The sequence below is a fragment of the Rhinichthys klamathensis genome, unplaced genomic scaffold (genome assembly GCF_029890125.1).
Source record: "Rhinichthys klamathensis goyatoka isolate OS25496 unplaced genomic scaffold, OSU_Roscu_1.1 h1tg000189l_1, whole genome shotgun sequence".
In the NCBI taxonomy this organism is placed as follows: Eukaryota; Metazoa; Chordata; class Actinopteri; order Cypriniformes; family Leuciscidae; genus Rhinichthys; species Rhinichthys klamathensis.
The window spans coordinates 372,501-398,110 of NW_026606716.1; the positions used below are offsets into that span (position 1 = coordinate 372,501).

At 39.1% G+C, this 25,610-nt stretch overlaps 1 protein-coding gene and 2 long non-coding RNA genes across 3 annotated transcripts in view; all 3 read left to right on the top strand.

The window, feature by feature from the left end:
• The window catches only part of LOC130095241 (transmembrane protein 235), a 67,588-nt gene extending 42,455 nt beyond the window's left edge, over positions 1–25,133 (top strand). The window contains exon 4 of the mRNA XM_056261926.1: positions 24,638–25,133. Within this exon, the coding sequence (XP_056117901.1) occupies positions 24,638–24,912 (275 nt within the window). The 3' untranslated portion in view covers positions 24,913–25,133. The remainder of the gene's footprint in view (positions 1–24,637) is intronic.
• Positions 6,315–6,799, top strand: LOC130095243 (uncharacterized). The gene is made up of 2 exons (XR_008808066.1): positions 6,315–6,527; positions 6,630–6,799. It is a non-coding gene; the product is annotated as an uncharacterized LOC130095243 (long non-coding RNA).
• Positions 15,014–16,028, top strand: LOC130095242 (uncharacterized). The gene is made up of 2 exons (XR_008808065.1): positions 15,014–15,756; positions 15,859–16,028. It is a non-coding gene; the product is annotated as an uncharacterized LOC130095242 (long non-coding RNA).
• Positions 25,134–25,610: the final 477 nt, after the last annotated feature.

Genomic DNA, 25,610 nt, shown 5'->3' on the forward strand with positions numbered 1-25,610 from the left:
ACCCGATGCAACCCTGTTTTAAATAAAAAAAACTGTCCCGACACTTTATTTAAACCTTGAAATGTTCGAACTTGGTTTCAAACTTAAGTAATTTTAGTGTTCTTTTACATTACACAATAATTTAGCAGACTAAAGACGTGCTTCTTCATTTTCATTTTCTGATGCAATCGGCTGACAATCTTCCTTCATCAGTTTTTGTCCTTTGTGCAGCGGCTGCGGTTCCAGGAATGTAGCAAATTTATGTTGTAATAATAATTAAACAAAACTCTTGACTTTAAATAAGTAAACAGTTATAAACAGTTAGCTATTTAAGCATCAAGAAGGTTAAACATAAACGCTGTAGGGCAACATCGGTTAACAACATGTATGCTACATTGAGATTCGATCCGAGTCGATTGAAGCTCCTCGAAGCTCGTGTTGTTGCGTTAACCACTGAGCTATCGTCTATACGTCTGTGACTGTTTTTATTGCAATGTTTTACTTTTTCATTATTTATTCAATTTCATTTCAGTAGCCTAATTTCAGTATTGTGATTATGAATTATTTTAACTACGTTTCACTTGTTGAATTCATCTGCTACCAGCTTTCAATCGCTCTGAATCAGTGCGGTGCGGCAGCAGATTACGCATTAGAGAGAATAAACAAACACTTTTCAGAGTCTATGATTGTAGCGCCTCTTGGCGGTAAAAGGCAGCAAATACACCCCACATTTTACCGCCGCGGTGGAACGGCTGATGTGGGCATTGTCATGGCTTGCCTCGACATTTGCGTTTGAATAGCGCGCGTCCTCCGTGGGCGTGTCAGATTAACGCGTAATGAAGTGTAATGAGCTGGGGAAAAAAAATCTGACAGCACTCTCTTTTCATACAGATTACATAAACTGAGAATATTTGTTTTTTATATAAATTACATCATTAAAAAGAAGAGAATTCAAGCTTCATAAAGAAAAACCTCTCGTGCCTGTATGACAAGTATTTGCAGAGTTAGAGTTAATTTTTCGGACGTGTTTCAGAATGGACTGCACTGACAGAGAGAAGGCAAAACTCGCATCATGTTTATTTTTCTTTATTTGACAAAAAGCACAAAACTTTGTTTTTATTGTGAGTATACAGAAAAATAATAGACAATTAACAGGATCGATTGATGTATAACACTTATATATACGATCAAAATCAACAGAGTATTTTAAGTCTATTTTTCTGCTATGTGAAAAAAAAACGGCAAAACGCGCGGGCGCGTTTCTGGTCCCCAGAGGGTTAAATAGATATAGAGTTTTTAGCTCAATAATAAATATACACAAAGCTTGCAGTAATGAATAGAAAACATATTGAAAAGATCTATTTGATGTGTTTAATGTGTTTAGAGGATTTATCCTTTTCAGAATCAAATTATGTTCCAGGTACACATATGTGTAAAAGTACACGGAATATTTTTGGTTCAGCACGTATACCGGTATGTGACAAATGAAGGCAGAGTTGTTTTAAACACTGTACACAGCAAAAACAGTGCTAAAGCTGCAGTAGGGAGTTTTGAGAAAACGTTGACTTAGCCTGAAAATTTGAACAAGCACAACTTACAGGTCCCACCCCCTTGCTCTCTGCTGCGCTACAGCCCTCCCTCCACAGCGGAGCCTGCCGTGAACGCGCAAGCTAGTAAACAGCAAAAGAGCTAGTAAGAGTAGCAAGCTAGTAAACAGCATAAGAGCATAAGAGCTCTCCAGCATAAGAGCTTTTTCAAAATAATCCAAAGGATTAGTAAAAAGTTGTTCTGAATTTAAAATATATATATATTTTATTTAGGCACACACAGACATCAAGAATCAGCGTATGAATCTCAGCAATGGTGACAAACAGCATATTCAGAAACATTTGTGATTTTTCTCCCTCAGTGATTCTGTTTGTTATCATCAGGTGTCTTCAACAATGGTCAATCATCACTCAATTAATTACTTTATTATCTCATTAACTATTACTGCTTCAGTGTTCATTTAATATTTAACATCATACTTTAACACTCTTAAGTCTGGAGCCAAATAAACTCCCAGGAGATTTTATTTAACACTGGAGTTTTTGCTGTGCACTTGCTGAACTTCAGTTTGTGAAGAACATGATTTGAATCTTCAGAATTTACGCTGTAGGATGGGACAACACTGTCGATATACTTTGATGTGAGAAAAGTACACAATCCAAGTCCTAATCATGAGACGTGCTTTATATTTAGTGCCTCATACTAACTCATGAGCCTATATGCATATGTTTATATGACAACTATGTACTAAAAACGGAAACGTTTTTCCTTCGCGTTTTCACGTATGTCAAAACAATCCCTGTTCACACGGATCAGCGAAAACTGAAAACTACTCATGCCAGGCCAGTAGTTGGTGATGCCACTTTGTAAAAGAAACACCATGCGCCTACACCTAAAGCGCATGACGTCATCTTATCGTGAAAACGTCACAAATTTGCTTTTCTGCAGTTTACATGGAGATGATAATGGTAACATTTTGAAATCTGTTTTCAAAAGTGTGCATTTTCAGGCCCCCAAAATGAATGACCAAAACGCATAAACAAACAGTGTTGTGTAAACGGCCCCTTTGAAGTGAAATGAAGGCTAAGTATTGTAACCCATACTTGAAATTTGTCCTCTGCATTTAACCCATCCAAGTTACTGCACACACATTAGCAGCAGTGAGTAGTGAACACACACACACACGCACTGAAGAGTTGAATCAGGTGTGTTTGATTAGGAAGAACATCTGGACAGATAGTAAAACACTACAGGCATCATACATTTTTCAACTTTGTTAAGCCAGGTTCACACTGCCGTCATTTATAATAGTCCTTTACAACTGTTGCTTGTCAGACATGGACATGATCCCCGCTGTAAGCCGTGTCACACTGTAGGATCTCAGTTGTCATTAATGTCAGATGTGTGTGTTTGCGGTGGAGCAAGTGGTGGTTTGTTGTTGCCTCATTTGCAATCGGATGCTACGCTCCTATTGGTTTTTGGTTTGATGGTTGTCGTGGGAGAAGTCACAGAGCTGTCTCTCAAAACCTCTGACACTGCCAGAATTTAGTTGGAGGAACATGGCTGTGAACATGTCAAACTAGCAATCAAGGACTTCAGATTTTAGCCTAGGATCAGAGAAATATTTTAGGATTCACAAAACTTGTCTCAGACGGCCAAATTGTGGCCAGAATCGTAAGGTGTGAACTGGACATCATACACTAAACAACTGAGGATCCTCACACTACTAGAGACATTCTGAATCTGAACACAACAAACTCACACAAAAACACTCCCTCTTTGCTAAGAGATTCATGAAAATTTAAGACCATGTATTTTAAATGCATCAGACTATGCATCAGCTCAAAATACCACACATGTTTGAAAGTGCTTACATCTGTAATCAGCAGATTTTATAGAAGAGTTCTACATTTAATGCTCCGGTGTCTGTAAAGGTTTTAAAATATAATAAGAACAACATGATTTGATTATATCTTGAATGACATAATTAATTCACACCCTCATTCCACTGTCACAGCATCACAATAACATTAAAGATTGACACTGTATGTGTGCTATTGGTTTTCCAATTAGTTGTTGTAGAGCACATTTTAATTTAAGTGGAAATTACATCTACAGGCTTTTTACATCTTCAGTAGATTACAGTATCGGTGTTTATTCTGTCCTCAATATTATTGTGATAGTATTATTGGGTATGTTTGTTATGATAGGATGTGATTATGATGGTGTGTAGTTTGGGCTCTTTTGAGGCACTGTAACAGGTGCTTGTGTTCAAGCCTGAGCACAACAGAAAACTAAAGTGCAGGTGAATTAAGGGAGGGATGGAGCAGAGAAAATGACCGGGATCTGCAAAGCTTGAAACACTGAGGTCACCACATTGTGTTATTTGTGTTCTGTTTTCAGTCCTATTGGACGGAGATAAAAAAAATATCACTAATCTTCCCCAGAACAATGTTACAAAAGGGTGTATGCATGTGAACTTTGCACAGCTGCCTATTTAGTTAGCTTTTATTATTGAGGTAAATTGTTGCTGTAATTGTGCCATTGGGAACTGAAAACTACACGATTGATGGATTGGAGTAAAACAGCGGAAAGATTGAAGTCTCATAGGAGTTTACTGAGTTATCCCATCTGTAAATATAGTACTTTTCTTCACAAAAACAATGGGCATGACCATCCCTCTGGAATATGAAGACATGACAGAGAAGAAGGTGGTGATGGTGTTTCCATCTGCTCTCGGCTCACAAACATTTGCTGTTCTCCAACTCTCACAAAACATATAGCCGCATGTCTCCTTTCATGACACTGATGAATGCTGCAATAGCAGCACCTAATCAAATACATCTCAAAGCCATTTCTAATGTTTGGAATTCCTGCATTGATAAATTAATTTAAGCCAGGAGTGCATCATCAGAAATTGTGTATCTTTCATTTCATTCTCTCTCCTGACACACTCAGTCAGTATGTAACACTGTGAGTGTTGCTTTTTAAAAAATAAATATATATCTAAAGAGCAGTTCATGACCAGGGTGTCTGTGCTTCTGAGAGTTGTTTCATCCTTCTGGTTTTAACGCTTATCTTAAAATCAGACAGATGCACCCTTATGGAAAAAAGTGAGCATAATTGTATTTAATTAATTAAGTATATACATTTTTTTTTAAACTGTAATTGCAGATAATTGTCATGGTGCAAGTAAGGAAGGATCTTAATTGCAGCAGATTTACTTTTATTTATAAAACAAAAGCAAAGAAAGCTATTCAAAAGGTGAGAATCAACGTAGCAGTTTCACTAATGCAAAGACAATAGTGGATATTGAGTGGAACAAAGGACCAAGGAGGAGATGCTGGAGGAAGGAGCCAGGGAAAGCCAACTGAGGGCGGAGCCAGGGAGCAACCCAGAGCAAAGCCATTGGGACGAAGGTCCATGACAGAACCGATGGAAGGATGAAGCCAGGATGAAGCTCAAAGCCTGACCCACTGAGGTGGAGCTGGGTCGTGACAAAGATAATGACCTGGGGTGACATCGCAGGCTAGGAGGGCCAATGTGGAGCTGTAGGCTTGTGGGACCGAGGAGGAGATGGGGACTTGGAAGACAAGGTCAGAGTCAGTGGGACTGAGGACCATGGAAGATCCAGAGGGATGGAGGAGACCGGTGGAGACAGAGGGGTGTTGGTGTAGTGTAGTGTAGTGGAGGTTGAAGTGTAGCTGGAGACTCTGAAGTCTGAAGAGGAGCCAGAGCAACAATTGACCAAGATGGATTCAGAGGGACGAGGGAGCCCGGCAGAGCCGATGGGTCTGAGGGCAAGGCGGATTCCGGTGCTCGGAGGCACGAGGTGGAGCTAAGGGATAAACACACCTGGGCAGAACTAGAGACCTGGAAGCCAAAGGCGGATCCAAGCAGCTGGGCAGAGCCACTGAAGGAGGAGCCGAGGGGGTGAAGGGAGCCTGCTCAGGCGGGGCAGAAGAACTGAATGGTGTTATTAGAGGAGCAGGGAGTGGAACAGGACCCTAACAGAACAGGGCTTGGAAGTGGGAGGGGATCTGGGAATCAAGGAGGTCGCCAGGAGAGGAATAGGCTTACACGGAGTATGAATATAACATGGATACCGGCTCACAAACCTGGTCAATCACAGCAGACTCAAGCTCTGGGTCTGTGGTGGGCTCTGGTTTGTTGTCCAATCATATAGAGTGCAGTTTTGAGATTTGGGGTGGATGTTGGCTCTGGCTCAAGCTCTGACACGTATTTTGGGGCTGGCTAACACACATGGTGAGACCTGAGACCTCAGGCTGGCTTAGGCCTCAGGTCTGCAGGGGCTTTGGGTCTTTGGTGGGTATAGGCACTGGCTCTGGGTCCTTGGCAAGTGTGAATAGGTTTGCGGAAGGTCTAGGGAGGAGTCACTGGAACAAGGTTTGATTATGACAGGACTGGCAGCATTTGGAAAAGCCCACTCCAAAAACAAGTCTTTAAGGTGCCTTCGCTCTAGGACACCGAGTGGCTGAGCTCAAGGAACTTTAGGAATGTACAGTTGCAATCAACAAATCAATCAAAAGTTAATGAAATAGCTGAACTCAACAAATGTTTCAAGTGGTTTCCCCAAATTCAACTGAAAATGCAACTTTTAATGACTTCTGCAGTCTCAAAATTATTCAACACCTTAATGGGAAGCATCTTAAGTACTTAGTAGAACACCCTTTCGCTGTTATGACCTGCTGCAAACAATATGTATAAGCAGACACCAGCTTCTGGTAGCTGTAAGAAATTATAGTCTGCTCCGATTCCAACTTCCACTCCAATATAGATGTATTGAAATGTTCCTTCACTTAAAAGAGCTTATTTATCATAGAATTAATTCCTTACAATCTTAAAAGTATCAGTCACGTTTATTACCTATAGCGTGGGAATGACAGCGGGTATTCAAGAACCATCTTGATTAGGGAGCTTCAAAGAGATGTTATCACCTTAAACATTTGGCCATTCTTATTTGAAAGAAGATCAAAGATGTGGGCACAGAGGGACCACTTTTGTTGTTATCCTTAATTTACATTTAAGACAGAGCTTCAGCTCCATGCGAGGAGAGAAGGAATTTGTTATTCTTAACATAGGGAAGACAGCTGTTACGACAAGAGCAACTTCATTTACATTAAGAGGACAGTAACAGGATAAAAGGTTTAAGATTTGAATGTTCTGGGTTCATTCTGACGCCAGTGAACCCAAGGTGCTTCGTGTCCCTTGCCACTGCTATGCTGTAATAAACTTCATTTTTGAGATCTTCGACATCTACATCATTTTTTCTTACATTGGCGAGCCACCCTTCCAGGAGTTTCCAACAAAAAGTGGGGAAAGGTAAGAAAAAGCTGTTTTCTTTCATTTATGCTGTTTTTTGTCAGGAAACCCCTCATTTAAAAAAATCTAGAAAAGGAAAATTTAAGGACAGAAGAGAATTTGGTTTATTCAGTATTAGCAGGAGGAGTTGTTAAGCTTATTCTGTACGATTTTGTTTAAGATTCTAACGGAACTGAATCAGCCCGAAGCAGTGCGGCGGCAGAGTTGTTTTGGAATTGTTGTTTCTAAAGTAGTTGAAACAAAGTGCTTAAGTGTAAAGTTTCTAAAGTAACTGAAACTTTGTGTTGGTCTCTTATAAATTCTGTTAAGATCCTAAAGTAATTGAATCAACCCGAAGTAGTGAGGTGGCAGAATTATATTAGATCAGTTGTTTCTAAAGTAACCGAAACAAAAGTGTATGCAGCCTATTTGAAACCGATTGTGAAAGTTGTAATAATTCTGAGGAAATTCTAAAGTAATTGAATAGACCCGACGCAGTGTGGTCACAGAATTATTTCGCAACGATTGTGTTTTATAGTGTAGTAGATTAGTAAATCTAACACTGTGGCTCTGTGAAATTTAAAACAAGAACCCGAAGCAGTGTGGTTTTGCCCGACGTACTGTGGCAGTGTTTTAAATTTTATAAATATTGTTTAAGCCCGAAATACTGTGGATAAGTAAACTGTTTTAAGAAAATAACATAAAACCCGACGTAGTGTGGTTTTGTCCGACGTACTGTGACAGTGTTCATTTTTTTTTTTCCTAAACTGTTTTATGTAGTGAAATTTAAGGTCCGAAGTAGGCCTATGGTGGTTTTGATTAAGTTTAGAAGTTCAGTCAGGGTGTTTGATGTATTCATTAGCGTCCGAACTGTGAATAATTAGACTAACGAATATCCTAAAGGAACTGGATAACGTGTAGTGATTATATCAGACGTTGGGAATAACTATTAGATCACGAAATAGCCTACTGTAAAGTCCGATAACACATTTTTGAAAATGGAAGAAATGATTGTGAAATACATCGCTAAACATGGTTCTCAGGGATTGTTTGACGGAATAGAAAATATTGTTGATAAACCATATGAGTGGGCAATTTCCAAGTTTGAAAATTATCCCAAAATGCCTAGAAACAAAAAAGGAAAGGTCGCAAATGCGCTTCAAGCTGTTTTTGCTTCCTACAAAGTAACCAGGAAGAGAGTAGACGAGTTAGAGGCTGAAAATGAGCTTTTCAGTGTAGGATTAAATTCAAAAAAAATTTACCAGGCTTGTGAAATGACATGGAAAGAAGAGAAGGTCAGGATGCAAAATGAGATTGCACTTCTGAGAACTAACAATAGCATGCTTAGATCTTCTGTGGAAACATTGTCTAATGATTTGGAAGAAGCAAATATGGCTTGTCAGTTCATTATAAAGAATGGCACAGATCAGAAGATTACAAGTAAAACATTAGGGGTCACTTTTTGTAATCCGGTTTCAGAGATGCCAGATTTGAAAGAGAACAGTGCTGAGGGTTGGGAACAGGATTCTCAGTCATTAAACAGCCAATATTCTGACTGTACAGTTAGGTTTCCCATGGCACCAGTTCATGCTACAACGACTAGGCGGGATAGTGAAGAAGGAGAAGAACCAATGACTTCTACTGTAGTCAGAGGTTTTAATCCAAATGAATTAGAAGCTGTGATCAAGAATATTGGGAAATTTGACCCTGCCAAACACGACCCATTAGATTTTCTGAAAAACTTGGAGGGATATGCTGAAGTGTACCAGTTTACAGATAGTGATGCATGTGTATTGTTGAGAATGTGTTTGCCTGACACTTTGTCTGGAGCCCTAAATCAAAAAGTAAAGAACAGAACTGCTAATAAGTCAGAGAGGAAAAAGGCACTGCTTGAAGTCTTAGGTGTGATGTCAGTTAATTGGGATAGAATATCTGAGATGCAAATGAGAAAAGGGGAACATCCAGCAGCATTCTCAGAACGATTACTGGAGACATTTAAGACCTTCAGTGGCAATCCTGATATTACTCAGAATGATATCAGTTTCAAGACTGCGTTGATTAGCAAATGTGATTCATTCACCCGTTCTGCTGTGACAATGTTTGTGACACCTCTTTCGGCATATGATGACATAATTGCTAAAATGACACAGTTCTACAACAATAATGCTAATGAAAAAAAATCTCACCCTGTATCTGTAATAAATGTTAAAACTCCATATCAGAACAATGATCGTGAGGGCTATTGGAAAAAAGAACACCACGATACTGCAGAAAGAGTAGAGAGAACACCTCCTTATAACCCTGATAATCTCCCAGTATGCTACTCATGTGGTAAAGAAGGACACATATCCAGAGTGTGCAAATCTCACCTCAAAAGAACAGGTCCAAAAATTGATTTGAATCAATTAAAGACCACAGTAGATAGATTGAGTAAGGAGAATGAGGAACTTCGTTCTAATTTGGAGAAGCAGAGATCTCAAGCCAAGTCTTCCTCAGCATAGGGATCTCAGGCCTCCATAAAACATGTAGCACCCCTGTCAAGAGATAATCATGGTAGACCAATTGTAAATATTGCTGTTGGAGGTCGATGCAATGATTGGTTAGTAGATTCTGGTGCTTCATTAACAATTCTTCATTCAGACAATTCCTCACTGAACAGTAAAAAGACAATAACATTGGAGGGTTTTGATGGAACAATATCTCTAGCATCACAAACAGATAATATGTCATTTCAAATTGGAAGAGATCAATTCAAAGACAAAGTATGGCTCAGCAGAACTGGTGATGGTCGTAGTATCCTAGGTTCAGATATTATGACTAAGCGTGGATATATTATCGACTATGGCAACAATTGTATTTGGCGTAATCCTCAGAGTGAAGATAAAGTTGTGGAGATTTCTGATGTACATGCTGTACATGCAATTAAAAAATCCGAGGACTATGATTTAGATACATTGTTATCAGTGGAAGATTCAGAATTGTCCAAAATTTTGAGAAAAAACAGAAATGTTTTTGCTCAATCTAAACATGACTGTGGCCGAGTTGACACTAGTGTAATGGAAGTGAAGATTCAAGGTCGTGACCCACCCTCTCTCAGACAGTATAATTATCCAGATGAGGCAAATCCATGTATACAGCGTACAGTGGATTCTCTATTAGAACAGGGTGTTATTAGGCCATGTTTTTCTCCATCATTGGCCCCAATTTGGCCTGTTCGTAAACCAGACAATTCTTGGAGATTATGCATAGATTACAGGGAACTTAACAAATGTACACAGACTTGTGCACCTGTAGTGGCTTCTACCCCTGATGTATTAGCATCTCTCTTACCAGAGGCTAACTACTACTCGGCTCTTGATGTGTCAAATGGTTTCTGGTCAATTCCATTACACCCAGAGTGTCAATATAAGTTTGCTTTTAAGTTCAGAAACACGCAGTACACATGGAATGTCCTTCCACAAGGCTTTGTGAACTCACCTACCCTGTTCCACCAGTGTTTAGCTAAAATACTGGAACGCTTTTCTAAGCCTGAATGTCTGATTCAATATGTGGATGATTTGTTGTTACAGACAGCTGACAGGGAAGAACATCTCACTTTGCTAGCAGAACTACTTCAGTTGCTGGATGAGGCTGGACTTAAATTGAATCCCAGAAAAGCTCAGTTGCTTAAGTCAGAAGTCACTTATCTTGGAATAAAGATAAGCGAAGGGGGGCGTACACCTGACCCACACAAGGTGGAAATTATTCAGAGACTTCCAGTCCCAGTATCAGTGACAGCTTTGAGATCATTTTTAGGAATAGTGGGATTCTGTAGGGAATTCATAGAAGGCTTTGCAGACATTGCAAAACCTCTAAACTCTCTCCTTTCAGGAAAAAAGAAAAAAAATGATTCCTTAGATTGGGGTCCAGAGCATCAGACAGCATTTGAAAAATTGAAAGCAGCCCTAATAAAAGCTCCAGCCCTTCGCAATCCAGACAGAACACAACCATTCATTTTGCAGACAGCTGCAACAGAGGAAGCTCTTTCAACTGTCCTCCTGCAGGATGTGCAAGGAAATTTGCGTCCCATTGCTTATGCGTCTCGAGTACTTTCCCCTGTTGAAAAAGCATTTGACTCCTGTACAAGACATCTTTTGTCAGTTCACTGGGCAATGTCACATTTTGAATACATTTATGGTTTCAATGAAGTGACACTGCATACGCCACATACTCCTTTACAGCTTCTCTTAAATGGAAAAGTGAAAGGAGTATCTAGTACTAGACTAGGCAGATGGACGTTGGATTTAGGATCAAAAAATTTGAAAACTGTCTACAAACCCAACTCCATGCTACCCCGAACTCTTCTGTACGAAGGTGCTCCACACACTTGTGAAGACGAACACACTTTATCCTCTGAAAGTGTCTTTGAGGTAAAAGCTATTGAAGGAGCTGTTGATGTGTATGTTGATGGTTCTAGGTTTTGGCAAGATGGGAAGTACCATACAGGTTTTGCTATTCATTCTGATCGAGGAAATTTTCTGTATAAATGCCCATCTCATTTTTCAGCTCAGAAAGCAGAGGTGACAGCGGTATTACAGACATTAGAGGTCATCAAAGACTCAGATTTGAACATATATTCAGATTCTGCCTTTGTGGTTAATTCTCTTACAGAATAGTTGCCGATTTGGCAGAAGAGGGGTTTTACCAGTGCAGATGGTCAACCCTTAGTTCATTGTGGCCCGATACAAGCATTATGGTCATCTGCTGAAAATAGCATTCATAAGATTGCAGTGTTGAAAGTTAAAGCTCACCAGAAGAAAGGAACAGACAAACATGGGGATGGAAATCTGATAGTTGATGAATTAGCAAAGAAAGCGGCTGTGGAAGGAATAACATTTTCAGGTATTAATGAGCATGAATCAATTGCAGCTATCACTCTTAAAGAACCAGTAGATTTGAAAAGTGCCCAAAAGAGTGATCCTTTGATAACAGAAGCAATAAGACTGAAAAAAAATGGTCAATCTATTATAGATGGCCCATTTGCACCACATGATGCACAGTTGATAATTCATGATGATATACTACTGTACAGAGACAGTGATAATCCAGTATGGATTCCACCTACTAGATTGCGGAATGATATTTTATATCATATCCACAATCAGGGAGGACACTTAGGTGTTACAAAGGTGAAGGACAGGATATGGAATATGTTTTGGTGGCCATGCATGGATAAGGATGTGAAAGAATATTGTGCAAATTGCCTAACATGTGCCCAGATGAATCCCTCAGGGGTTAAAAAGAAAGGCTGTTTAAGACCGACATGCCTTGCGGAAGGCCCCTGGACAAACCTTCAGATTGATTATATTGGTCCTTTACCAGCAGCTAAAGGAGGATACAGATATATTCTAGTAATTGTTGACACATTTAGCAAATGGATTGAGGCTTTTCCTATCAAGTCTGATACTGCTTCTGCCACGGCACGAGTACTTTGGGAACAAATTTACTGTAGATTTGGCCTTCCTCTGAGTTTAGAAAGTGATAGAGGCACCCATTTTACAGGAAAAATTCATGTAGACCTTGCAAAACTGCTTGGAATAAAGCATCGGCTCCATTTGGCACATCATCCACAATCATCTGGAGGGGTAGAAAGATTGAACAGAACATTGAAGACAGCTTTGAAAAAAATGGTATTAGAGAATGGTCCAAATTGGTCTCAAAACCTTCCAAGTATATTGATGTCAGTTAGAGGGATTATTCACAAAAGTACAGGTTTTAGTCCTCATGAATTAATGACAGGGAGAAAAATGAGATTACCAGAACACCTTTTATCTGAAGTTCCAAAACCTATGATTGAAGGATGGACAACAGAAACATTCCTCAAGAATCTGTGTAAATCATTAACAGCTATGTATAACCAAGCTGCTCAAGAAATTGGGCACAGTCAGAAATACAACAAGATGTATTATGACCAAGATGTGCATGTCCAGAAATTTGAGCTTGGTGATGAGGTGATGGTAAAGAACTATCACCATGAGGGTCCATGGTCCGCTAACTGGATAGGACCATACACAGTGATTGACAAATGTGGAGATACAGTTTACAAAATCTGTCATAAAGCTAAAAACAGACAACCAGTGAAGAAATGGTTCCACATTGATCAGATGAAACCATATAAGAAATCAGATGACAGTCCTAAAGAAACAAATACATAAAAACAGGAATGTGTGTTTGTTCTTAATTCAAAATATGAATTAATTTGATAATTTGTTGTTATTGTTGGTGATAATGTGTTTATGTATATACATTGTAATGATAATTCTGTTATTATTGTTTGTTTAAAAAAAAAAAAAAAAAAAAAAAAAAAAAAAAGGGGGGGGGGGGGGGGGGTAACTCTTCTTTCTATTTGCATTTATTTTTCAGAACCCCAACCGAGATAAATAAAGATGTGGTGTTATATCGTGGCTGTAGTCCTCCCAGTGATGGTGATGATGCAGGAGTGTCCAGAGCAGCAATCAGCGCCTGCCTCTGGAGTGGTGACAAGGCCTTATCAAGGGGTACTGATCAACAATATTCAATGGATCCATGTTCCAGTCTTAGTAAACCTAACAGCATGGTCTCCAGACATGGATGGACGATGCCGAGGAGAAGGTGTGACAGAGATGTATAAAGACCTTATCACTACAGTTTTCCTGAGGTACCATAGCGCTGTAGCAATGAACTCTCCGGCAGATCAGTCACCAAGAGAACCACCAAAAGATCACCTTGGAGAAGCCCCTACCGGACGGAAGCTATTAGGGTTTGTAGACAAGATGCTCGGAGCCTCTGGAGCAGGTTTAGGCATATCCAACTGGATAAGTGAGCAGGAGCTGAAGCGTAATGAGCTTAAACTGAAAGCTCTCGTCGGACAACAGGTTTTACAAACGGACGCATATTTGCAAGAAGCTCTAAATGAAGAAAAAGAAACTGTTCAGGACGTTCACACTATAGCTTCCACGCTATCAATCATAGCCCAAAAGACAAAGAAAGCTTTTAACAGTATGCAGAAACAACTATATTGTGCACAGTTTGCTTCCATCAAACATCAGGAAATCACTCATGTCATGGAAGAAGTACTGGCTGGAAAAGTTCCATCGACTCTTTTTACTGAAGAGGTCATTATGAAATGGTTTGGACTTAAAGATTGTTTTAATTTCACCTCAGACAATTTAAAAACATTTATGAATAGATTGGGTAAATGCAAATTGCCCATCCCTTACAGTTACATCCTACAGATGGCCAAGATTTCCTCTCATCCGATTCCCCCTGGATTTTATAGTCCGCTGGATTACGGTCCATTAATGGAAGGTATACACCTACCTTTCTCTCACCATGGAGGAGAGCCATTAAAGCCCACCAACCGAATTCCACCTATTCAGATTTTAAGGTGGTGGAATGACACCGTGATAAATAAACCAAAGGATACTTCTTGGGCCTGTTCTGCTGGGAATAGTTTTGATAGATTTGGATGTTTTATGAGACAAATGTATGCTATGCTTTTAACCGTTTCAGTACCAATTTTCCAGAAGGAACAAGTGTTTAAAAAAATTCTAAGTGTGGACAATTTAGGAATACTACAGGAAAATGTGCTGAAGGAAAGGAAGGACTTGCCCAAATTTGTTACTCAGCTACAATCAGGAGAATGGCGAGGTATAGATATAGAGTGTTGTGACAAAACTCCATTTGGTTTCATTTGTGAATGTGATGCTGTGGAAAAACAACCATTGTGTGGAACACCCCAGACAAGCTATGAGGCTTGTGAAATCAGTTTGACTCATATGCACAATAATTTCACGAGGGTAATAGTATCAGACAAAAAAACATGTGTTACCACAACTCTGAATCACTTCTCCATCTCTGTCAACGATAATCAAACATTTTGTACAATCAATTCAACCTCATTTTGTATGACACTCGAATCGACATGGTCTATAGGAAATTATTACTTTCCTTATGTAAATATTACACAACAAACAGTGTCACCCAATTCAGAGGAACAATTAGGTTTTGTGGAAAACATCCCTGAATTTGAGTTTGAGTTACCAAAATTAGACAATATGTTAATGTCATTGATGCAAAGGAAAGATAGTCACATTGTGAAAGTGCAACAAGGCCTTGAAGGGAAAGACGAGGTGTTGATAAAGCAAATGCATGATGGAGACTTGGCGATTGCCTATTCTGGTTTACTTTGGGATGTTACCTTTAAAACTGCTGTTTGTGTATGTATCATTCTTATTATCGGTCAGTGCATTATGTTATGTTGTATGTGTTCCATGTTGAAACGTCAGGTTGAAGATAATTCTATGATCAATATTGGACGTTCCCGTTGGATGTGATGGTTCTTGATTACCTCTCTCAAACCCAAGAAATACTTTTCCAAAAAAAAAAAAAAAAAAAAAAAAAAAAAAAAATTTCTTAACACCAACTATGATAATTCTGCTCAAGTGAAGTAGAGCTGTAACCAGTGTGCATGAGGTGTCATTCCTATGACGGGTAAGATTCTCCGATGGCCATAGGGGGACAACCTAAGCCAGGATGGCACCGCCACTGGGCACCTGCCCACCAGGAAAGGGAGGTGTTATTTAGGAAAAGGGAGTGGACGTGATGCTACTTATGGGCCAAGAGCATCAAAGGGGGGTCTGTAAGAAATTATAGTCTGCTCCGATCCAACTTCCACTCCAATATAGATGTATTGAAATGTTCCTTCACTTAAAAGAGCTTATTTATCATAGAATTAATTCCTTACAATCTTAAAAGTATCAGTCACGTTTATTACCTATAGCGTGGGAATGACAGCGGGTATTCAAGAACCATCTTGATTAGGGAGCTTCAAAGAGATGTTATCACCTTAAACATTTGGCCATTCTTATTTGAAAGAAGATCAAAGATGTGGGCACAGAGGGACCACTTTTGTTGTTATCCTTAATTTACATTTAAGACAGAGCTTCAGCTCCATGCGAGGAGAGAAGGAATTTGTTATTCTTAACATAGGGAAGACAGCTGTTACGACAAGAGCAACTTCATTTACATTAAGAGGACAGTAACAGGATAAAAGGTTTAAGATTTGAATGTTCTGGGTTCATTCTGACGCCAGTGAACCCAAGGTGCTTCGTGTCCCTTGCCACTGCTATGCTGTAATAAACTTCATTTTTGAGATCTTCGACATCTACATCATTTTTTCTTACATAGCGTTTATGAGGAGTCTTTAGCCCATTCCTCATGAGCAATGGCCTCCAGTTCAGTAATATTCCTGGGTTTGTGTGCTGCTGTTTTGCGTTCCTTATTTGTGAAGGGTGATGATATTTCTCTTAACTTTTTGGACCATTCTTTTGACTTAACCATATTTCTAACTTGCAGTCAAACGTGACACTCAACAAACCTAGCTAGTTCAGATATGTTGTGTGTTCTAGCTCAGCACACCTGCTGCAAAGAATGAAGCCCTTGATTAGTTGCATCAGGTGTGCTTGAGACCGATTTGTGCTGTTGTTAGGGATTCTATTCAGGGAGCTGAATAATTTTGAAACTGCAGAAGTCAATAAAAGTTGCATTTTCAGTTATATTCGGGGAAACCACTTGAAACATATGTTGTGTTGAGCTATTTCAATTACTTCAATTGTTTGATTTGTAAATTTGCAAACAGTTGAAATTCTGTAAATTTGGCCAATAAACCTGATTTGCAATTGAATAATTTCAATTGCAACTGTATATTCTTCCACAGGACAGCCATCTCCTGCAAGGGAGAGGAGACCTAGATCTGGCCCACACTTGACATGCCTGTAATGATGATCCGGCCCACATACCACGTGGAATGAATACAAAAGTTTTTATTGAGAATCAACAGAGGTTTAAATGTTTAGATGAGAGAACTGCTGCTGGGTCCATTTATCTAATCTTGGTCCAGTATTCGGTCACAGTACATGCAATGTAAGATGATCTCAATTGCAGCAGATTTACTTTTATTTATAAAACAAAAACATAGAAAGCTAGTAAGAAGGTGAGAATCAACGCAACAGCTTCACTAATGCAAAGACAATACTGTGTAGTGAATGGAATTAATATGAGGGCTTACATACACAGGAGAAAATAAACAGAACAAGAAACCGGTGAACAAAGCAATCAGTAACCAGACAATAAACAAGGGCATAATCAGTAACCTAAGAAACTGAAAATAAGGAACAAAGGAAGTAGGAACAGAACACTGGGAAACAATGAAATACAAACTAAAAGCCCATAAAATGCATTCATCAGTGTGATGCCCTGTCCACACGGAGACGCGTTTAGCTGTATACGTACAAATTTTGTGTCGTATTGGCGTTTCCTCCAGACGGAGCCGGGTCCCAGAGTGGATAAATCTGAAAAACGACACCCTTGCGTTTTCGTGTGTACAGCCAATCCGTATATTTTGTGAAACGATGATGATGACACTGCTTACAGTCACGTAACAGCAACAACAACTGCCGAATACATGCTTGTATAATAATATAATATAATGCTGCAGAAGCTACTGAGCCTCTTGTATTCCTTTATTTATTATTTACTTGAATGTATTTTTATTTCATTTATTTATTTATATTTTCTTTCTTATGCTATGGTGCTGGTCTGTTGTCTGATTAAAACATTTCGTATTTTGTAGGGATGGGCATTTCAAACAAAAATAATATTCGATGATCACTGGAAATTATTAGATTATTATTCAAAAAACGAACCCCTGCCCCACATGCTCAGCGGTAAAACGGCATTCGCTCAAATTCCAATCCAACATTAAATATAAGTTTCATATTTATGTTTAAATACTATGTTATTTTTTATTTAATATTGATTATGAAAAGTGAACAGCATGAGTAATCATAAGATGCACAATATATCGGGAGACCTAATTTTTACCACATTAAGTTTTGTTTTGTATAAAGCCTTTCTTTAAAGTGAATTTCGTTTTGTATAAATTGTATCTTAATTTTAATCATCAATGTTTCATCAACCAATTGCCTGGATTTAAAGGTACATTATGTAGGCTTTTTGCAGTAAAATATCCAAAAACCACTAGGCCAATGTTATATATTTTGTTTAGTTGATTACTTACAATATCCCCAATGTTTACAACTATTTGTAAATCGTGAGAAAATTGCGATTTTAACCAAGGAAACGGGGCGTGTGAGCAGGGGTGAGGAGTCCCCAGTCAATGGCGTCATATCCGCGTTACCCTCGGTTCCCGCTCGCACTGCCATAGTAACCATGGCGACAGACGTGGACAACTGGGTTATGCTTAGCAGGACGCTCACGCTGTTGTTGTTTTGTTCAAACATTTTGGACTATGGCAAGCAGACTTTGAGACAAAAAGAGGACTAAAACGAAGATCAACATCTTTCGAGATGCCGAGAGCTCCACGTCCGCGTCTAACTTCGACTTGACAGAGACGCGAGTGTTGCATGTACTTTATTAGACAGGTGAGCAAATGTACATAAAAATAATCAATGTTATTTAGTTCAATATGATGAAATGTTAGAATATGATCTGTATGTTATTCTAATGTTGATCTAGCTTACTGCTAGTCTCATACAGCCAACAAACAACCTAACTAACAACATTCAACACAATCAAATGCAGTTTAGTGTGATAGTGTAACTGTTAGAGCAAGTGAAACAGAGCTGCGTTACCTCAAGTTTAATTGCTCTAATAAACTGACCTGTGAGTAACTTATTAATTCAGCACTTGCGTGTAGTTCGGTAGAATGAAATGTCCTTATTCCTTTATATCCGCGGGACTCGCGTTGCGTGTGGCGCTGGTATACGTCTCTCATTAGCAATCGCGCCCTGCTTCACACCACAGTCATGTTAAAAACATCACTGTATTCACTCATGCCAAAAAGATCCATCAGCTTGACGACAAGATCCATAATTCCGCTTGATGCTTTGCGTCATCGATATACGCCTTTGTTATTGTAAGAGATTAGCGACCCCTTGTGGCCAAAAATTATATACTGTACGTTTAATAAATAAGAAGCAAATATAGCAGACAATATAATCAGGACATGGAGGCGCCGGCACGATATACCTTGCATTGCTTGTGATCTGGAACTCGTCTCATAAATGAACCGAAACTCAGAAATGTATCTATAGAAAGGATTACTACTGTCTACTTTTAAACAGCATTGAACAACAATTCAAAACGAAAAGAAACAGATAACTCTCTTATGTAGCCTAATCCGTATGAAGAGGTGCATTTCTCCATAGGCACGTTCACAATACTGTGAAGGTGGCGAGTCAACATCATCAACTTCATCTTGGCAGCCAAGACTGACACAGAAAACACTAGTTTATTAATAAACAATTAAAATGTCTCCTTGCTATATTTGACACATTCACTACTTTTGCCAGTTCTTTGTGGCACTGTGCCTAAGCTACTGTGCCTAATATTATTGTATACAGCACGCAAGGTTTATGCGCATGCTCTTAGTCTTCTTCTCCGTTTTTAGTGTATCTCTATGGCAGAATTACAGCGCTATATACTGGTCTGGGATGTATACTACATAGTTTTGAGTCGGTTTCAGTGGTTTCGTGTGTATGCAGATATTTCTTGAATACGCCTTGTTTACGGATTTTTCTTTTAGTACGAGGAAGGGAATAGGGAAAGCTAGGCTTCGTGTGGATGTGGCCCTGAGATCACCCCTTATTATTAACACAGTCTACATGCTCAATGAATCTTTTATTTGCTTTGTGTTTAAATGAATGAATGAATGAATGAATGAATGAGGCATTTATATAGCGCTTTCATATGTACTACTGTACACCCAAAGCGCTTTACAATCATATCAGGGTTCTCTCCTCAACCAGCACCAGTGTGCAGCATCCACTGGGATGATGCGACGGCAGCCACAGTACAACGGCGCCAGTGCACTCACCACACACCAGCTATAGTTGGGGAGGAGAGAGAGTGATAGAGCCAATTCAGTGGATGGGGATTATTAGGAGGCCATGATTGCCAGGGCCAATGGGTGGAATGTGGCCAGGATACCGGTGTTACACCCCTACTCTTTACGAGAAGTGCCATGGGATTTTTAATGACCACAGAGAGTCAGATTTGCCCTTTATACACAGTCTTTAAGTACTATGATCAATGGAGAAAATTGCCTTTTATTTCTATATTATGACAGTTTTAATGCAAAAGTCCTACTAACATTATAAAAGTTTTGCAGGAAACATAAAATGGTCAAGACCACTTTAACAAAATGGTTAAATATGCACTCTTTTTTTTTCTATACCTTTCTCATCTCTGTCTGTCAACTGTCACTCTCTCTGACAAGCACATAAGCAAACCCCTATTAGTTTGTTTTTTCAAGAAGATAAATGAAAAAATGATGCATCGTTGATCAGAATATCTGACATGGAAATGTGTAGAAAAACAGCTAGACGACTGCAATAATTTGTTTAATTGCAGAGCAGCAGGAACACCTCTCCTCTTTTCTTCCAGTTGTCTATTATGAGTGACTGTGAAAGGTCAGGGCTCCTCTGAGCTTCATGTAACTGGGTTAATTACAGTAATAATGACTGAGTTCATGACAGTTCCCTCAAACATGGTGTAACGACTGAGACCAATCAGACACAATTATGTGTTATGGTTAACAAAGAACATTTCAAACTCATTCTGGGATCTGTGGTTCCCCCAACTAGGACCAGAAGGTCTTGGTTACTATGACTACGATCAGATTGGTTGGTTGTAATGCTGTTAAAGAATGTGGTCACTGGAAGAAAGAGGGGCCATAACAGACTTTTGCTGCATTCATTTCCGGACGAACTGATCTGTAAAGGAACCTGCACCCCAACCTACTGTATGAATGATTTATGTCTTGTGTAGTGTCTTTTGATACTATTGTCTTTGATACTATGTATTTAAGGATAGAACCAACGGTCAGTGTATCCCCACCTGTATTGTGTCTCCAATCTAACTAATCCTCATGTAATGACTCACACTTAGTGTACATCACCTTCTCATAGAATGCAGTGTGAGTTATATCTATAAGTATTATATCTATCTGAGTATAATTGGACACAAACAGCCAGGCCCATGCCTGACCACCCTTAAAACAAAAGGTCATAAATCCTACCACCGAGAGACCCCCCGTTTGGAAATCCCACCTTCTTATTGGTTCGAGTCAACCCTTAGGGGTTGTGACCTTTCTCAAGCTTTAAAGGTAATGTAGGTAGAAATTTTATAAAAACTTTTTTCCAAATTTGTTTAAACTTTCTATATATATCAATGCATAATTAAAATGTAAGTACTCTGATAAAAAGAGTATAAAAATCGAGTGACTCTAGACCGTTTAATCTGCACTAAACACAGCTCATTATTTCCATCCGGGACGAAACAAAGGATTGGCTTAGGCGACTGTCACTCTCTCGCAACCATGGCAAGCACCCTTTTGGCACACAGGACCTGCCCACTTGCGCGTACCTGTTTGATTTGAGGAATTCAAGAGGCACGGAACCTAGGAATAGCAAAACAATGGCAGAGAAAGACCAATCAAAATTCACATATGCAGTTCGCGAAGGCAAACCAGCCAAAAAAAGGAAGACAGTAACGTTACTAGAAAAGGTAATGAACAAAAAGTCTTTGGATAAACAACGATGTATCTGTCCTCGAGCTGACGATGCGGTACACAGCAAAACCCCCAGTGTTAAATTAACACTCTGAGTGTGGACTCATATAAACACTGAAGCAGAGTTAAAGTTAACACTGAAGCAGTGTTAAAGTTAATGAGATAATTAAGTGAATAATTGAGTGATGATTGAGCATCATTGAAGACACCTGATGATAACAAGCAGAATCACTGAAGGAGAAAACCATAATTTTAAGCCACCATTATGGTGATCAGTGTTTGGTTTAGTTGGGCTCTTGACCCTTAAATCATTAACTTTAGATTTTGTTTGGCTGCTGTACGTGACTTGTAACAGCCAGATGAACATATAGAAAAGGTGATCTGATGGTGTTGGTTGTGTTTTAACATAATCATTATTTCACAATCATTTGACCTGAATCACTGAACTCATATATAGGCCAATTTCTGAGTTAGGTTTACTTTATTAATTATAGCAGCACTGTCCTTGTATGGCATCATATTTTTAGCCTTTTCAATGAAACCAAATGATAAAAAAAAAACTCAAAAAGTATTTATGTTGGCACACACAGACATCAAGAATTAGCATATGAATCTCAGCAATGGTGACAAACAGATCACCTCTGAACATAATCTCATTATTTATTCATGCAGCAATGCATGATTGGAGCCATGAATGAGTTTTTATTGGTGGAACCCAGAATGCACTGCAACATGCTTTAATAATTGTCACCATTGTTGAGATTCACATAATGATTCTTGATGTCTTTGTGTCTAAAAACTGTTTTTTTTGTATATGAGACGTGTATTAAATAGATTTCTGTGGATTACTTTGTAAAAGTTTAAAACACTATGCTATAATTGATAAAGTAAACCTAACTTGGGCTCTATATGAGTTCAGTAATTCAGGTCAAATGATTGTGAAATAATGATTATGTTAAAACACAACCAACACCATCAGATCACCTTTTCTATATGTTCATCTGGCTGTTATAACTCACATACAGCAGCCAAACAAAATCTAAAGTTAATGATTAAAGGGTCAAGAGCCCAACTAAAGCAAATACTGATCACCATAATGGTGACTTAAAATTACGGTTTCCTCCTTCAGTGATTCTGCTTGTTATCATCAGGTGTCTTCAATGATGCTCAATCATCCCTCAATTATTCACTTAATTATCTCATTAACTTTAACACTGCTTAAGTGTTAATTGTAACACTGCTTCAGTGTTTATATGAGTCCACACTCAGAGTGTTAATTTAACACTGGGGATTTTGCTGTGTACTTGTCTCTGGAGAGTGATTATCAGATAGTCCTCATCAGAGTCAACAATGCTTTCATCATGGAAACTCTTACATGCAGAACACCATATAGCCTATGTTATGAATGTTACACGAAATTCATCTTCATCACAGTGTAAATGATGGCAATGGAAAAACGTGTATCATGCAACCTGTTTTTAGCTTTGCCTTATAGATAACTAGCTCGTTAGCGAATCAATAAATATATATTTTAAACTTTACCGATATCAATATGCTAGCTTGATAGTGAGTACAAAAATACATATTATTTGTTTATCTTCATAATGATAAAGTTAGATTTTTTTTATTACATGTGATTCTGACATGATGTCACTACATGCACTGCGCTCCTTCCTCTCCGCTCGTCTCAGGTAAATAATGCGTCTTCAGCTCAGCGGTCGGAGTCGCGAGTTCATGTGTTTTTGGGGCGTGACTTTGGAAGGAGCCCAGAAGGGTGGGGGTGGAGTGAATGGAAATAATGAGCTGTCTTTAAAACAGTCGTGAGAGGTCTACAGACACTCGATTTTTATACTTTCTTTTTCAGAGTACTTACATTTTAATTATGCATTGATATATACAGAAAGTTTAAACAAATTTGGAAAAGAGTTTTTTTTAAATAAAAATCCTACCTACAATACCTTTAAATGGCCTGCCCACTAGCCATTCCCCCTCTTGGCCTTCTCTCCTATGTGCGGGTTGCTGTCCTGCGGGCCGCACCAGGCCCCAGACCCCAGGGCTGCAGGCCTTGATTCACAACCAGCCATGTGCTCATTCAGGAGAGAGAGGACTCTCTCAACCAGAACAGAACCAAGGACAATCTCAGAAGTTTGGCACAACGACTCCAACCATCAACTCTTCCGACTTCCTCCCTTCCCCTGGGTGCTCTGCGTGGCCTCTCCGGCCCAGGGTCGGCTAACAGGCCTCGACGGCCAACCAGCCATGCGCTCATGGAGAGAGAGAACTTTCAACCAACTTCCACATTTGACACTCACGGAACCAACAACGACTTCAATTTTCAACAACTTCAAGAATTGTCCCCACACTACAAAGCTATGCAAGGTGTCAATTTAAATGAGGTGCTCTGAAAATAGATAAGCCGATGGTTATTTTCATTGTTGAATGGATCTTTCCCATAGTTCCATTTCCTGCTTCCGATTCCATCCTTTCACTCACCCTTTTACCCATGTATGTATGTTTGTTTAGTTATGTTTGTGATTTAGTTAATAAAACTTGTGCGCAATATGTATTTGGTTCTGATTCACTGCTTGCAAACAAAGTCTCTTTTACGATCTTGATCTTGTTACGTGCTGTACATGCTAAGAAATAATTATTCTTCTGTGGCCATGGAAGATACCATTTTCTTAGAATAAATTAATAATCAAAGGAGTTCGTTGGACGAACTGATTAATTGATTGTAATATTAATTTAGCCACATCAAGTTAATCCAATTAACTGACCCAAATATTCATAATTAATCATAACAAGTTATTATTGATTATTAATATTTCATAGAGCTAATTTGTTACAATGGTCTTCTCTCCTTTCCTATTAATATTCGTACCTCCAGCTGGTGTCACCATCATATTCTGTGCTTGTGCACTGCTTATTTTTGACTCTCATGTACTTATCCCAGTCAGGATGTTGTATCTACAATGTGATGTATCTACTGTGTTCATGACTGTTGCTTGAACTGATGGAACCCATGATGGGTTTTCATGGATGGTCCCACTAAGCAAAATGATGTCCAAAAGACGTCTTTTCAACGTCCGACTTTGTGACAAAGACGTTGAAAAGACGTCTTTTGGACATCATTTTGCATGTTGTGAATGGAGTGTAATGACTGCTCTTTGTCCACAGGTCTGTTGACGGTGTCTGGTGTGAGCATCTATATCAGTTACTCTCAGCAGGCTTTGGAAGAGCTGCAGCACATGGTGGATGTGGAGTCACTGGCTCACGTCCACATGTCCTTCGGCTGGTCTCTGGCCATGGCCTGTCTGTCCTTCTGCCTGGAGATGCTCGCGGGGATCCTGCTCTTGCTAGCGGCCCGTCTCATCCACCGGCAGTGCCAGCACGAGCCTGCTGCAGTGTTCTTCATGAGCCAGAGTTCACCACAGCTCCTGAGACTGCAGTGATGATGATGATGTGGTCGACATTCACATGCATTTCATCCACAGCTTGATCAGGGAATGAGTTTGTGCTGTGTCAAAGTTGAAATGGAGAGTGCCGGCTGGCAAATGAGACGGTTGCATCAATTATTGAAGGAGAGGCTCACTCAAGGACTGCTAAATGTGTGTGCATCACTCGACTGTGTACGTGCAATCACATATTTTCCTCAAGTCTTCTAGAAACTTGTTTTCCTCTGCACACCAATGTCATGTGCCATGCACTCATGATATATACCATGAAGAATCAAGAAATTGCAGCTTTTACATGGAGTATCTCTATGGTACACTTTTTTACAGTATAGTTTTTTTTTTCTATAGTCCAAAAACAGAATAATAACTCATAGTGGTATGTCTGTTAAGTAATGAAATGTTTTGCTAAAAGTTCCTATAATATACAATTTAAAAAACATATTACTGGTTAATCAAATTAAGAGATTTATTTGTACATTGCCAACAATATCTGGAGTAAACATGTTATATAACAAAAAGTACACTACTGTTCAAAAGTTTGAGGTCAGTGTGATGACACCACAACTGTTTTCAACATTGATAATAATACTGTATGTTTCTTGAGTATCAAATCATCATATTAGAATGCTTTCTGAAGGATCGTGCCATACTGAGATTTAATACATTAAACTTGCAGTGGTAAAACTTGTACAACT